Source organism: Ischnura elegans, chromosome 3 (assembly GCF_921293095.1).
Source record: "Ischnura elegans chromosome 3, ioIscEleg1.1, whole genome shotgun sequence".
Lineage (NCBI taxonomy): Eukaryota > Metazoa > Arthropoda > Insecta > Odonata > Coenagrionidae > Ischnura > Ischnura elegans.
Window position 1 is genome coordinate 125,481,520 of NC_060248.1, and position 14,202 is coordinate 125,495,721.

The 14,202-nt window shown below is 39.2% G+C and overlaps 2 protein-coding genes across 2 annotated transcripts in view; one reads left to right on the plus strand and one right to left on the minus strand.

Moving 5' to 3' along the window:
* The window catches only part of LOC124156538 (sialin-like), a 102,196-nt gene that overhangs the window by 29,398 nt on the left and 58,596 nt on the right, over positions 1-14,202 (minus strand). The window contains exon 2 of the mRNA XM_046531137.1: positions 2,689-2,771. Coding sequence (XP_046387093.1) covers positions 2,689-2,771 — 83 coding nt within the window. The remainder of the gene's footprint in view (positions 1-2,688; positions 2,772-14,202) is intronic.
* LOC124156539 (putative nuclease HARBI1) lies at positions 11,258-12,783 on the plus strand. The gene is made up of 4 exons (XM_046531138.1): positions 11,258-11,486; positions 11,571-11,828; positions 11,914-12,129; positions 12,279-12,783. The coding sequence occupies exons 1-4, from the start codon at positions 11,405-11,407 to the stop codon at positions 12,716-12,718; spliced, it is 996 nt and encodes a 331-aa protein (XP_046387094.1). The 5' UTR covers positions 11,258-11,404; the 3' UTR covers positions 12,719-12,783.

Here is a 14,202-nt window from a genome sequence, read left to right on the forward strand (position 1 = left end):
AGTTGAAGTTAACAAATGAAAAAACGACTTCGTTTTCTTCCACTAATTTATTTTGACGGTACGACATGTTTCGACCTTGAGCGGTCATTTACGTTTTTTCGTTTACGTTTTTACGTTCACAGTTTTTGAAACTCATGAAGTGACATTGTTACAGAAAGGTTTAATATGTACCGAATATTCCAACGAGGAAAAAAGAAGTGGAGAATTTGATTTTAGATTGTGAAGTGGCCTTGGATAGACAGGGCATTGGCATCAAAACATTCATATCTCACAAGATGCCTAGCTTAATTAATAGTCACGAACAACATCAACTATCCCGTCCTTCAGACCTCCCGTCAGTAATTTCTATTCAGAAACGCCTGAGAGACAATAATCTCATCATTGAAAAGGCTGACAAAGGGAACTCAGTGGTGCTAATGAAGAGGAACGACTGCTTAGAGAAGTGCTATAACTTCATCAATAATAATCAAATAATTAAACTTCAGTCAGACCCTACTAAAAAGTTTCAAGGAATTGTAAAGAAAGCACTTATTAATTCTCCTCACCTGATCAAACACAATGAGATTGATAAAGTTACAGTCATGAATCCAAGATCACCCTGTTTCTTCGGTCTCCCGAAAATTCACAAAGAGTCCGTTCCTGTTCGCCCAGTCGTTTCAAGTAGTTCAGCTCCATGCAGAAAACTAGCAGCCATGTTAAATTCTCATTTTAGAGAGTTAAGTAATTTCCAGCCAAAATTTGGAGTGAAAAATACTAAAGACTTCTGTGACCGTCTACTTAAGAGATCTCCTCCAGCCAAAAAATACCGATTAGTGTCATTTGACGTAGTGAATCTTTTCACTAGTATCCCAGCATTAGAAGCAGTGAATGTTGCCGAGAAAGTTCTAAGAGATACTGGAACGGACTCACAAATATTACAATGGATTTTATTTCTCTGCTGAAAGTGTGTGTTGAACAAAACTATTTCAAATTTAACGGTGATTATTATAAACAAATTGAAGGCTTGGCGATGGGCTCCCCCCTATCTCCCCTTTTGGCCGATCTGTTTATGGACAACTTGGAACAAAACTTGTTTAATTGTGGCTCTGTGTGCACCAACATTTATTGCTGGTTCCGATATGTGGATGATGTGTTTGCCATTTGGACTGGCACGGATAGACAATTGGACAATTTCCTAACAATTCTAAATTCACAACACAAAAACGTGAAATTCACTTGCGGAAAGGAAAAAGACGGAAAACTAAACTTCCTTGATGTGACAGTGTATAAAAAGAACGATAATTTCGAATTTGAAATTTTCCGTAAAGCCACCGCAACCGACCAGGTCATCCCCTCAGACTCCCGACATCACATTTCTCAAAAACTGTCCGTATTTCACTACCTTCTCAACAGGTTATTGAATATCCCCCTATCCAAGGGCGCTTACAGCAAAGAGCTTGAAACAATTAAAACAATAGCCATCTCAAACGGGTACAATGTGAACTCAATTGAAAAGATGCTCCTCAAGAAACGTTCCGTCAAAGCTCAACAGTTACTCTTCAATCCAGGGGAAGTGAACAGTGAAAAATTGCGATGGTGTAAATTACCTTATTATGGCTTGATTTCGGAAAAAATAGGAAACCTCTTTCCGAAAGATAAATATAGAGTGGCTTTTTATAACAGTGATAACCTTAAAAAATTCTTTGTGAACACCAAAGACAAAGTACAACCTCTCGAAAGAAGTGGTATCTACAAATTAAAGTGCAACGACTGTGAAGCGGCTTATGTGGGACAAACCGGACGCGCATTCGAGAGCAGAATTAAAGAACGTGAAAGATGTTACCGGTACTGCAATATTTCACAGTCCCACTTCGCAAAACATCTTTGGGAAGAAGAACATGTAAGCGACTTCATACCGGAGATTCTTCACTTCGAGAACAAAGGAAAAAAGATGGACAAGAAAGAAGAGCTTGAAATAAGGAAGAATATGGGAAAATGTCCCTTGCTCAACGATATCCTATTTGAAAGGTTTTCCCCCCTCCTAAAAGTATCTCTAAACCACACTGAAGGACGAAAAAACCCTAACCTCCAACTCAACCCCACACCTACTGATAACCCACATCCACCCTAATCCTTTACTAATGACCCTTGCACTGTCCTCGCAGTGGTTTTCCCATCCCTCACCATAACCGCCACCCATTACCCCCCCCCCTCCTAACACCCACTTCCCCCTCCAACCTTCTCAAGTCCCTTCCTGGTATAAATTTACCCGACTTTTGACAAAATTTTGTACTCGTAAATGACCGCTCAAGGTCGAAACACGTCGTACCGTCAAAATAAATTAGTGGAAGAAAACGAAGTCGTTTTTTCATTTGTGAACTTCGAATTACCATGCACCTGGTAATACGAAGTATTTACTACCGAGCATAAACAACGCTGATACTTCATGTATTTACGGAGAATACGAGAAGATTTCGTCAATATTTTGCCTATAAATTATTTAAATTTGAGAGAAAATCAACTTTCCGTAAGTACTTCTTCCGCCCTTGCTCGACTGCTTATATGACATTCCTACGAACATGTTTCTGCAGACCTCAACTTTTGAATGGCATTCCTATTCGCCTTTATGATTATTTAGCGTAGTTATTTTGCTTTGACTACTACGCTCACTCTTTGATTAATGAACACATTATTCCTAAGCGTACTCACCTTCATCCCCCCTCCTCTCCTTCGCGGCATTTCCGTTGATCGCGATGACTGCCTCGTTGCCCTTGGAAACCCGCCCGCCGACGCTGCAAAGTGAAAGTCGTCATTTGTTTATTTGTGCGTGCATCAACGGGAAGCGCTCGTCACTCCTCACGAGGTCATGAGCCGGAGCGCGAATCAATTCTCAATTGTCTTTCTATTCGAAGACTCGAGAATCCAGACAAACGGGACGTCAACGATTGGCCGGATTCGAAAGTACAGCTCAGAGGATTATCAAGCAATCAATCTAGGAGACCACGTTGAGAAATCGTTGGGAATTTTCTGATTTCTCTTGATATTTTGTTGGTATTTAAGCCTGAATCACACGATCATTTTTTTTCGTCGCGAAAGTGATCACTATCGCGATCACTGCGCAAAATGATCGTCGCCGGCAATTGTTTTTCGCGATCGCGATGAGGATTCCCATCGCTATTTTTCATCCCTCGTGCGGTCGCTTTTTCCGTCGTTAAAACCGTCACTTAAAACCCCATATCAGCCAATCGGAACGCATTCCCCTGTGGAGCGATTGCAGCGCAACGTTTGACAATTGTGGTAACGACATAAATAAACAAACACGCTATATAATTTCGTGATGTGGGTCCTATGACAACGAGCTGTGATATTGGAAATGATGTGAAAAGCGACGGCGGGAGTGACCGCGTGATTCAGAAAAATGATCACTAGAGCGATTGATTTTCGCGACGGGAAAAGTGATCTCGATAGAGATCACTTTCGCGACGAAAAAAAATGATCGTGTGATTCAGGCTTTAGCTATCAAAGCGTGAATTCATAATTTTTTCTCGAAGATGTTACCTTTCACCTGTGCAATTCCAAGTATATGGCACCTGTAGCGCAGCGAGGGGGGAATTAGGGGTTATAAGCTCCCCCAGAGCTCAGAATTTTTAAAAAGTTTAATCCATTTAGCTAATTCGGATTGCTATTACTTAAGGCAGTGGCGTAACTATGAGGAGGATGAGGGGGATAGATCCCCCGCAAAGCCTCATAAAAATTAAAAGAAATATTTTAAACTATTGTCTAGTTTTGACATGTAATTACTGCATTTACTCAAAGTGAAATTTTAAGTGGCAAAATTATGTAAAATGTATTTCCAAGCATGTAATTTTTTTTTTTCCCGGACCCCCTGTTGCTCGGAGGGGGGACCTCACCCCCAGACCCCCCAATCCCTCCCCAAAGCATATTCCTAGTTACGCCACTGACTTAAGGAATACTGTAAAGATTGATAAAATATCCTATCAAAAAGCTGTAAAACCCGCCATTTCGAACCATTTATCTTTAAAAAAAATTCTGGAGTAGTGCCCCTGCACCTCCCGCCTACCCTATTGGGTATTCCACACCACCTACAACCCAGTATTAGTTGCGTTAAACCCCCCCCCCCCCTAGACGTAATTCCTAGCTGCGCCCCTGGATGGCACTAATAGTGTCAAAACGATCATATATTCAACGTTGAGAGGAAGTTGAGACCACAGAATCCATTTTAAGTGTTGCAGTCTTTCATTTCCAACTGGGCACATCTCAGATTCCCACTATTCCAGTTAATCGGCCTTCAAAATTGTCATCTCGACGTTCATTCAAGCAGCCACGAGTGCCAAACTCAAGGCGAACCTTCAGCAGTAGTGCTGCTCATTTGTATCCATTCAAAGTCTCCCTGCGAAACATCCCAGATGTCGCCCGTTCCTCCACGCGGATCCCATAATGACAAGAGGACCACTTCCCTGCACTCAACCCCCTTTCCTGAATGATAATGAAATCAAACCAGCCTCGTGCCAGTCTCAACTGATCGGCGAGATTTGGGACCTCTCCAAGGTTGCATTTTGGCGCTGCTCAGTCTCCTCATTCATACCAACTCTTTTTCTCGCAACATGTGTATTTTTTCCTTTCTTTTACAGCCTTGGTGCTGGTTATTTGTGAGAACATCTACTTATTTTTTTTACACTGGGTTCCGCTTAATTTGTGAATTCATTTTTTCTACCGTGGTTTAACTCCAGTAGTTACTTCAAATACTAATGTATCGTTTCACTTAGGTACAAGTTATTCCTTTGATAAATAGTTGTAATTTTTTTCCATGTTAAAAAGTACTTTTAGAATTTATTTATGGGTTATAATGATTTTCCATGCTATGATCTCAATGTGGAAGATATGATAGTGATGTATGATAGTGATTAATCGCGATTAAACTGTTATTCGATTGAATAGCTTTAATATTAATAGAATTGGCGTTTTTGTCCTCCTTTACGATTCTTTTGTTTCTAGTGAATGGTTGGATAGAATGAGGCGATTATGACGTCGCTCTCTATTGATCGCCATCTTCCTGAAGTCACCGCACTGCACGAGCTATAATTAGATCAACTTACATTTTCGATTTTAATTATTTTCATCAACGTCTCAGAATAATAGCTTTTATCTTTTCTCAGATGTAATTAAATGATTATTAAATAATCATTTTAATGTTGAACTTGGTCTTTTCTGTGCTCACCCAGAAAATTTCTTGGAGATAGCGTAAGAATTAAGCGAGTGATTCTGTCCAAACGGAAAAAGCGTTTCCGTGTAGAGGGAGGAGGTCAGTTGTATCATTATGAAGGGCAAACTCATTACCATTGCAGAAATAAGACGCGCTCACAAAATACCCAAAATACACGAGTTCATTAAGTCACAAGCTGTGAGACTTCAGAACTCCCTTTCACGTAACCCGCTTACAAAGACACTATAGGATTACCCTGTACAATTCAAACGCTTCAAAAGCTACAGACTTCCAAAAGAAATATTAATTCGCTAATACCGAATTCTTTCCTATGTCTTTTCTTTCAAATCATTATTATTGTTAATGCCATATGTGTTACTTGTGGTTTGAAAAAAAATGAAAATACTTAAAACAAAAAAATATATAAAAATTGTTCAAAACAAAAAAATGATAAAATTGACAAAATATGTGCAAAAAAATAATTAAAATGAACAAAATGCATACTAATGCACCAAAAAAAAAACAAATAATAGTGAAAAATCATGATAAAATTGTATTTTTGTAATGTAATGTTTTGGGCCAATCAGGGCCGTTCCCGGCTTCCAATGCCGGCTAGGTTTAGTCTTCTTAATTTTAGAGTGCTTTTGCACGCGCTCACTAGAAACCTGTCTTTCTAATTCTCCTTCACTAACACTGGAAAGGTCCCTTTACACTTGAATCGTCATTTTTGTCCCGCTTACGCACTTTGCGTAAATTCATCGCCGCTGAAGAGGTGGTACTATATATACTCACCGGCAGCCGGACCATCCGCGGATATATAAGGCCGTTGATTTTGAGGTGAGAGAGAGAGAGAGATAATCGCCTCTACCTCCAAGACGTCACTCGCCACCACCTTATCATACCATAAAAATTAATTGCTGCGCTCCAGGCTAAGATTACTAGGGCAATTTAGAATGGATATATTTCAAAGCGACAGAGAGATATTAGAAACCCACTATATTTCCAGATCCCACGGAAAGATAGGTATTAGAGAGATATTTTGCCGAACGAATGTGCATGGGGATTCTTTTTTTTCCCGAACAATGTAGAAAGCTAATAATTAGGGATGGTCGGATCGGATACCTCGGATCTAAAAATCCGCGGATAATGCCCTTCATCGGATACATCGGATCCAAAGTCGCGGAAGGCATCGGGACTGGATCCGAAATTTTAAATAATAGCTTCAGTGAATGCAACGCCCCATAAGGGTGGAAAGAGTTCCGATTCTCTCTTCGAATGCGCCGTCGCATGCGAATATTGTCCTACTCATGAACCGTTTTGATTGAAAGCTCTCGCCGAGGTTACGTAGGAGAATTTCAGCCGTGGAAAATTAAAATGCAAAATACGACTGGCACATAGTGTGACTCTTCCCAAGAGATTGAACAATCATCGGGGGAATCTCAGCGTCAGGAATTTGGAAATGCATTTGGAACAAAATTCACTAACTCTTGATTCACTTTGTGATATTTCATTATAATTTTTCATGGACATCACACAATTACTTATACCACTTATATTTTTGTAAAAGTAATTTTGTGATATCCATGAAAAATTAAAAATGCATTTGGACCCGAAAATATCCGGAGATCCGGATCCAAATAATACGAAAGATCCGGCTCCGAAAATCAAGGATCCGATCCGAATCCGGATCCGAAAAAAATCCTGGATCCGTCCATCCCTACTATTAATGAATATGAATGCTAGGCGGAACTTCGTCTTTGCATTTCCTATTTAATTCTTAACGACTGGTTTTCTTTCACCTCCTGCCACAGGCCTATTGAAGCGGCTTGCGGGGTAGAATGTACATGTAGAAGTAAGACATCGTGCTAATAATTCACTTCCATCCACTCAACGTCAGCACTAATTGGATTGGACGCGTCTCATTATTATTACCATTATTAGATAATAGGCGGATCGGCGGCTTTTCAAATGTTCACGCGAGAGAGTGATATACGCGTTGAAGGCTTCGTCCCGCAACTATGTTTCCATTTCTAAGATGGATTGAGAGTGACGCAGCTGCTATTAAATAGTAATCAGTACACACTCATTATTACCGTGAAAGTCTTCAGAGTCATGTGTCCATAGTATTCTATTACGGATCAGTTCCTCCTTGTCGACCGTGAAACAGATTTATACATAAGCATGCTCCAGACAAGATTTTATGATAGTTCTTCCTTTCAATAGCTGATAGCTTTCAGGGAGAATTTTCGATGTTTTACAAGCATTTAACGGCTAAAAAATCATACCTTGTCATGGACACGCAAATAAATAAAATCTTCTTCACTTTTACATTATATCTGTATGCTATTTACCTGAAATGTATGTTTTTTTAATTCTTTCAATCAATTGAATAAACGTACAAGGCCAACGTATCAGAACTTTTATATTCCTTTATCAAGTCTATTTGAAAATATGATAAAAATGATTAAGCACGTTTCATCATACATAAGAGTGCAAAAATATTCAATTAAGAATAAAAGACTAGCAATTTAACGAAAACAACGTTAAAATTTGCTAAATTATTGCTACATTTCTTTTAATGTCCTCATTCATACACTGTTAATGATCGATTTCAGAATTTCGAGCTTTTATGAGAGTTCTTCCCATCGTAATTCTGTTTTTTATCTCTTGGTTTCTATTTCCTTTTCGCACTCGTTCAGTTAACACTAATGGGATAAAACAAACCCAATATTTTATAGCAACATTTTTTCTTAATTCGCCCAAACATGACAAAAGGATTATATCCTGACATCTGAATGGTTCTATATTGAGTAGTTTGGGCTTTGAGTTTATAAGCGAGTGAATCAATGAGAAATTCAGGAGACGACCGATTTAATACATAAGGAAGGGACTAGTACCTAATTGTATTCGGTTAAGGTTTATCGAGTTTCTAGCCGAAAACCAAAGGAAGGGCAAGGATCTGTACTTAAGCCCACTAACTTATACATTCGTTAATGCATGTTTCTGAAATTTCCTATTATTTCTAAAAGCATGATTCTATATTCCTGCTTCCTAGGCAGATTGCTTTCATGAGTAGTTGTCGAGTTTTGCCTTTACATGGATTTGCAAGTATAATTTGTTAGTAGTAATGTATTTCTATGACAGTGTGGTGCGCATGTGGTAATTCTCTTGCATGCTGCATGCTGGTGATTGATCACCCCTTGCCAAACACCCTTTAGGTGTCTCGCGGGGTATTATGTGGATGTAATGTCGACGCCTTTATACCTCATGTTCGGGAACTGTGAAGATGACAATAGAATGCGTCAAAAATAGTTGTACGAGTCAAAATTAACATGGAAATAAACTATATCTTTTGCATGCTTCATTTTAAATCATTATGTTCCACAGCATCTCGCCTGACATTGTTAATTTATCAGCACAAGTCCTTTCGGGGTCGACTCTCTTATCATTATCAAGTTATAATCATTATACATAGTCTGTCATAAAGATAAATATATAATTATGGGAATTTATTGAATCCATTAGCCACGGTTTACGCGATGAATCTATTTCGACCTTCAGACAATCTCTTTATTTCTGCCGAAATACTATTCCTTTGTCTTCACGGCTGCTTTTAGGTCTTCAAACCGTCCTTTGTACGTTTTTTTAACAGATTGCAAGTAAAATACCCAAATTCCATCAATCTTTGGACCTTTCCACGTAAAGTTATTGTAACAATTCTCCTGGACGACGGGAGAAAACAATTGCAGTCAGCTAACAATTGACAAAATATCTTGTTGACGACGCGAAAATAAATAAAAAGGGGAGTAATGCGATGGAAACAGTGGCGTTTGGTCGTACGCGTCGTCGATCCCGACTTTTCCCCCTGAATATTTCTAAATTATGTTGGCAATTTGTGTAACTTTGATTTGTGAAGTAATGGTACGTGTCATCGCTCCCGAATTTTCTTCCTGAGTAATTACTCAGGATAATTGTGTCTATAATTTGTGAAGTAACGGTACGTATCGTAGCTTCCGAGTTTTCTTCATGAGTAATTACTCATGATAAATGTGTCTATAATGTGTTTAAATTTGATTTTCGAAGCAATGGTGCGTCTCCTCGCTTCCGACTTTTCTTCGTGTGTTATTACTCAGGACAATTGCGTTTGTAATTTGTTTTAATTTGATTCGAGTTATACAGGTTAACGTTTCATTATGATGATTTTTAAAATCGCCAACGATGTGTGGTTTAAAGTTTGGAGGAAGAGTTAAAATATGTCATTGCTAGTATGTCATTCCTGTCGAAAGTCAAAAAACTGTAATCTCGTCGACAACGCATTCTTACGTTGCTGACGTTGAATCTTTCGGGAGCGTGTCTACGTTAACGGCGGTAGATCTCATCTCTTAGCGCAATCGAAGGAACTATATTGACTGCAGCAGTCGAATGCTTTTCCTCATCATTGTGAATGACGGAGAAGGAAATGATTTTTCCGCCATCAATGAACTAAATGGAAAGTACCTGTTTGCGTAATGATCAGCTAAACATGAATGAGTTACTGGATGATGAGCAGAGCTCGCGGAGATTGCTTGTCGTACACGCAAGCCCGTCGAAATCCGTTCACCGTCATGGAGAACTCCTTCGATTAACCACGTCATGCCGGATTGCAGGAAGGTAAGAAGTTGTCTCTGATTGATTTGCATTTCAACCGTTCGAGATGTGTGTGTGTGTGTGTTTACGGAGTAGAGTGAACGGATAGGGAAGGACGCACATGGTGGGGAGGAAACTGTCTGGGGAGATTTGTGGAGGAGGTGTGGATGTCCATGCGGTCAGGGAACGCTCGGAAAGTTGTTTTTTTCACGTTTGTTGAGCATGAATGAGGGAGGAAGGGAACTTCAAAGATAGAATGGAGGATAATAGGCCGTGTGCCGAAATAAAGTGGTGAGTCGATGTGGGAAGGGGAACGGGCCGAGGTGATTCGTGAAGCTAACGTTCCACGTAGACCTGCCATTAACTGTGATAAGCACGTTCACTATCAGACCTGCTGCTCTCCCTGGTGAGCTATCGAGGTAAACTTAGTATTTTTTTAATTTTTTTGCGTCAATTTGGTGAGAGTGACCAACGGAAAAATAGTGAGGAAAGTGTTTGGCAAAATATGACATCATGGCATTGAATTCACATTAAACGCACCAAACCTCACATCTATAGCTCAAAACTTGAGAGAGTGGATTAAGAGTTATTGACTGATGCGCTACAAAATTAATACGTACGTATATTTTTTTAAACTTTCGTGCACCAGCTTTTCATATGCAGAAGGAAATCTGCTTTTGAATCCATTATTTATAATAAAACTCATTGAACGAAATATTTTTATTTTGTTAAGAAATCCGTAAAAGATACCATTGTAAATTCTAAGCTTTGTTCGCGTCGCTGCCACTTCTGCACTTTCTTGAACCGGAAGGTGCAAGAAAGAAACCGGAAGGTGCAAGAGAGAACATTATTGCGAAGCGAACGGCCGAGTGTCAAATATGGCGCGTGAATTGATGTTGAGGAATATCCTGGAGGGAGCAATAGATGATTCTTCTGATGAAGATAACGATATCATCCCTGAATTAATGAGGCCGCGTGTTAGAGGTGATGAGATATTGCGATACTCAGCTGTAATTAGCCCAGATTGATCCATGTTTATTTATTTATATACATATGTTTGTTGTGGAACGAATAGTGCCTTCCGTTTTGAATGTATTATTTCGATAATATCTCATCTTTCTTGTAAATTCTTACAAAGTAATGTTTGCAGTTATGATAAATTGTATATAACAATAGTTTAAATTACTTCTGATGACTGTGGTATCCATGTGTTGAAGTGTGTGCCATTTCGTAGCTACGATCCATGAACTGCCGATCAAGTCTAAGCAATGGGCTCTAAAAGTTTTAATTTAGCAATCTCGTTCCCACTTTTGTGAATTTTAATATCTCTATTTTTACAAATACGGTGGCAGTGCGGTGAATTTAGTGGAATTTCCGTAAATTTTTATATTTTCAAATTCAATAAAATACGTACTTGACATGATTAAAAACCATCTTCTGCTTACTATTACTTCTATTATAGGTAACGTACAAGCATTGAACGTTGTTCTTAATGCTGTGGAACCTGAACAGAGAACTACTATTCCCCAATATGTGGAGGAGGTAATTCCTCAATACAGTGATAGGGAATTTATAATGCACTTTAGGCTGAAGAAGGGCACTGTACGTGATTTGATCGCTAAATTTCAAGCGTCTGAAGAATATTTGAATTTACACGGTACGATCTCATACTTAATATGTTAATATTAGTTCTTCCACTGAGTGTAGAATGTTGTCAATATACTCTTAGTTTTTTTCGCAGGCCATGGAGGTTTTGAACCAGTGAGTGCCCAGAAGCATGTTTTAGCTTATTTGTGGTTCGTCGGTCACGAGGCTGCTGGCTACCGAGATGTCGCAGACCGTTTCAATGTTAGCCTCAGCACACTTAATTGCATTATTAAACGAATAAATAACTTCATTTTGGGCATGGCTCCAATTCTAATGAAGGAGCCTTCGAACGAAGAGAAAAATGCCACCAAGCGTCATTTTTTAGAGGGAAAAGGCTTCCCTGACGTAATTGGTAATGAATTATAATATTAAAAACCTAATGCATTTACGTGCTGCATCTAATGAGAACAGCATTAAAATTTTCATTCAATACATAGGTTTGATAGATGGAACACATTTCCGAATTGATAAGCCGGTGGAAGATCCGGAATCCTACATTAACAGAAAGAAGTACTTTTCTATACAGGCTCAGGCTATAGTTAATGAAAAGGGCAAGTTTACTGATGTTTTTGTTGGCTATCCTGGGTCTGTACATGACGCCAGAGTTTTTAAGAATAGCTCCATATATCCAGAGCTTCCCAATTACTGCCAAGGTTTGTTTCCGTTGAAATTTTGATTCAATACTAATCTTAACTGCTGCATTGGCTTTTCCTGATATCATATTGTATAATCTTTTCTTTACATAATGTTTGCTTGGAAATATGACTTCAAAATCCTACTAGGTGCTCCTTAAATCTTTCAGGTCTGGGTTACTTACTGGGTGATAGTGCATATCCATGCTCCCAGTTTATGATAACACCCTACAGGGATAATGGCCATCAAACAAGAGCTCAAAGAAATTTTAATTTTATACATAGCAGTGTGCGAATAACTGTTGAACATGCGTTTGGATGGTTGAAGCAGAGGTTCAGGCAACTTTACCATCTGAAAGGGAGGGACATGGTAGAGCTGGTCAAGACCATCCATGCATGCTTCATTTTACACAACATTGCAGATGTTGAAGATTTGGATGGGTTTGATGAGCCTCTGCTAGAGGATCATCCAGATAGGGATGCAGAAGCCCTTCAGAACCGGCCAGATGAAGTCGTTGATAATTATGGAGATCCAATTGATGCTGAGGGGGGGAGAATTCTTCGAGACGAAATTTGCAGACAGTTGGCAATGAGGGGCGCAAATTTTTAAACAGTAATTCCAGCTGAATGGATCAAAAAGAAGAATTTTTTTACATCTCCATAGATGGTGGGGAAGGGCAGGAATCGTTTGAAAATTAAAAGGATACTTCATCGATTTCCATTGATTTATTTCCCTAATAAAAATAAACTCCACCATGGTGGGCAAAGGAAGGGTATAGTAGCCTTCATGGTGGGTAGTTGCCCTTGCACAACCCACGCCCTACCCACCATTAAGGGTAAGGGAATGGTAGAAAAATCCTTCGTGTACCCTTACTTGGAACTCCTTCCCTTACCATCCGTCAACCCTTCCTCTACCCACCATTAAGGGTAAGGGAAGGGTAGAAAAATCCTTCGTGTACCCTTCCTTGGGACTTAGCATTTATAACTGAGGAAAACATATCCTGAAAGTGTCTCCTCTAGCTACTTTCACCTGCTAAAGAGTATTGAGGTCTGTGCAAGAACGTAAGCAGTCTTTGAAAGCAAAGGTAGACGGGCTACACAACTAATCTTTAAAATTTCCTTACGGGAAACAATAATATACAAATTCAGTGGCGTAGTCAGGGGTGGGATCCGGGGGGTTCGGACCCTCCGCTCCCCCGAAATATAAAAACACCATCATTTTCCTTCATAAAAGAAATCAAAATATTGTAAAATAATGAATTTAAAAAAATATTTAATTGACTATTGAAGTTTTTTTTCGATTATGAAAAGTGTTTGAATAAGTTGAAACCCAATACTTACTATCCTGTTTTTCAAAACTTTCCCCACCTGGTTTTGGACCCCCCCACCCCCAAACGAAATTCCTGACTACGCCACTGCACACAATAGCTTCTATAATTGTGTGAAAAAAAGCTCATTTAGAAGTTCTTTCATTCACATTTTTAGGATGCAGCCTATTTATATGGCTGGCTATGAGACATCGCGAGAGTAATGTTCGGTATTTGAATGCCGATCTTATTTTCTGAAACGAAATAGGTGTGGTAAAAAAAAGTCACAGCTTTCTTCCCCATAGGCCCAGGTGTGAATCTCATCTTAAGATTTTCTCACCTTCGACCTGAAAACGGAAGCAGGATGGCTTCCGAAACTGTAGTCAACCATAAACGACAGACGCGGCTGGAGAACCCGGAAATTAGTAGTCATCGTTAAGATTTTGTACTATAACTTCCATTGAGAAACATCTTCCACTAAGTGCCTCGAATTATGTTTAGTGATTGTAATAAAAAGTTTGGAATTAAAAAAAAATAGCTGAGAATGTTAAATCTCTAGTTCATAACCCTTCAAGAGGCAGGTCCAGGGTTCAGGACCACGTGAGAGCTAGTTTTTTTCTGCCCTATAACTTTAGAAATCACTGTTGCAACTCATCCCCATTCGTTTAATTTAGTTGATTAGCGATTTTTTTAATTTTTATGCTAATTTATGGATTTTTAGTTTTTATATTAGTCCCACCCTTCCTGTACCCTTCATTGAGGCTGGCCAAACCCTTCCCGTACACTC

What these genes read in the sequence shown, in the direction of transcription:
- LOC124156539 (XM_046531138.1), top strand. Translation starts at nt 11,405, where the DNA reads ATGCACTTTAGGCTGAAGAAGGGCACTGTACGTGATTTGATCGCTAAA. An exon ending in AGGCTTCCCTGACGTAATTG is followed by an intron (nt 11,829 to 11,913) that starts GTAATGAATTAT and finishes TTCAATACATAG; the next exon opens with GTTTGATAGATGGAACACAT. An exon ending in GCTTCCCAATTACTGCCAAG is followed by an intron (nt 12,130 to 12,278) that starts GTTTGTTTCCGT and finishes TAAATCTTTCAG; the next exon opens with GTCTGGGTTACTTACTGGGT.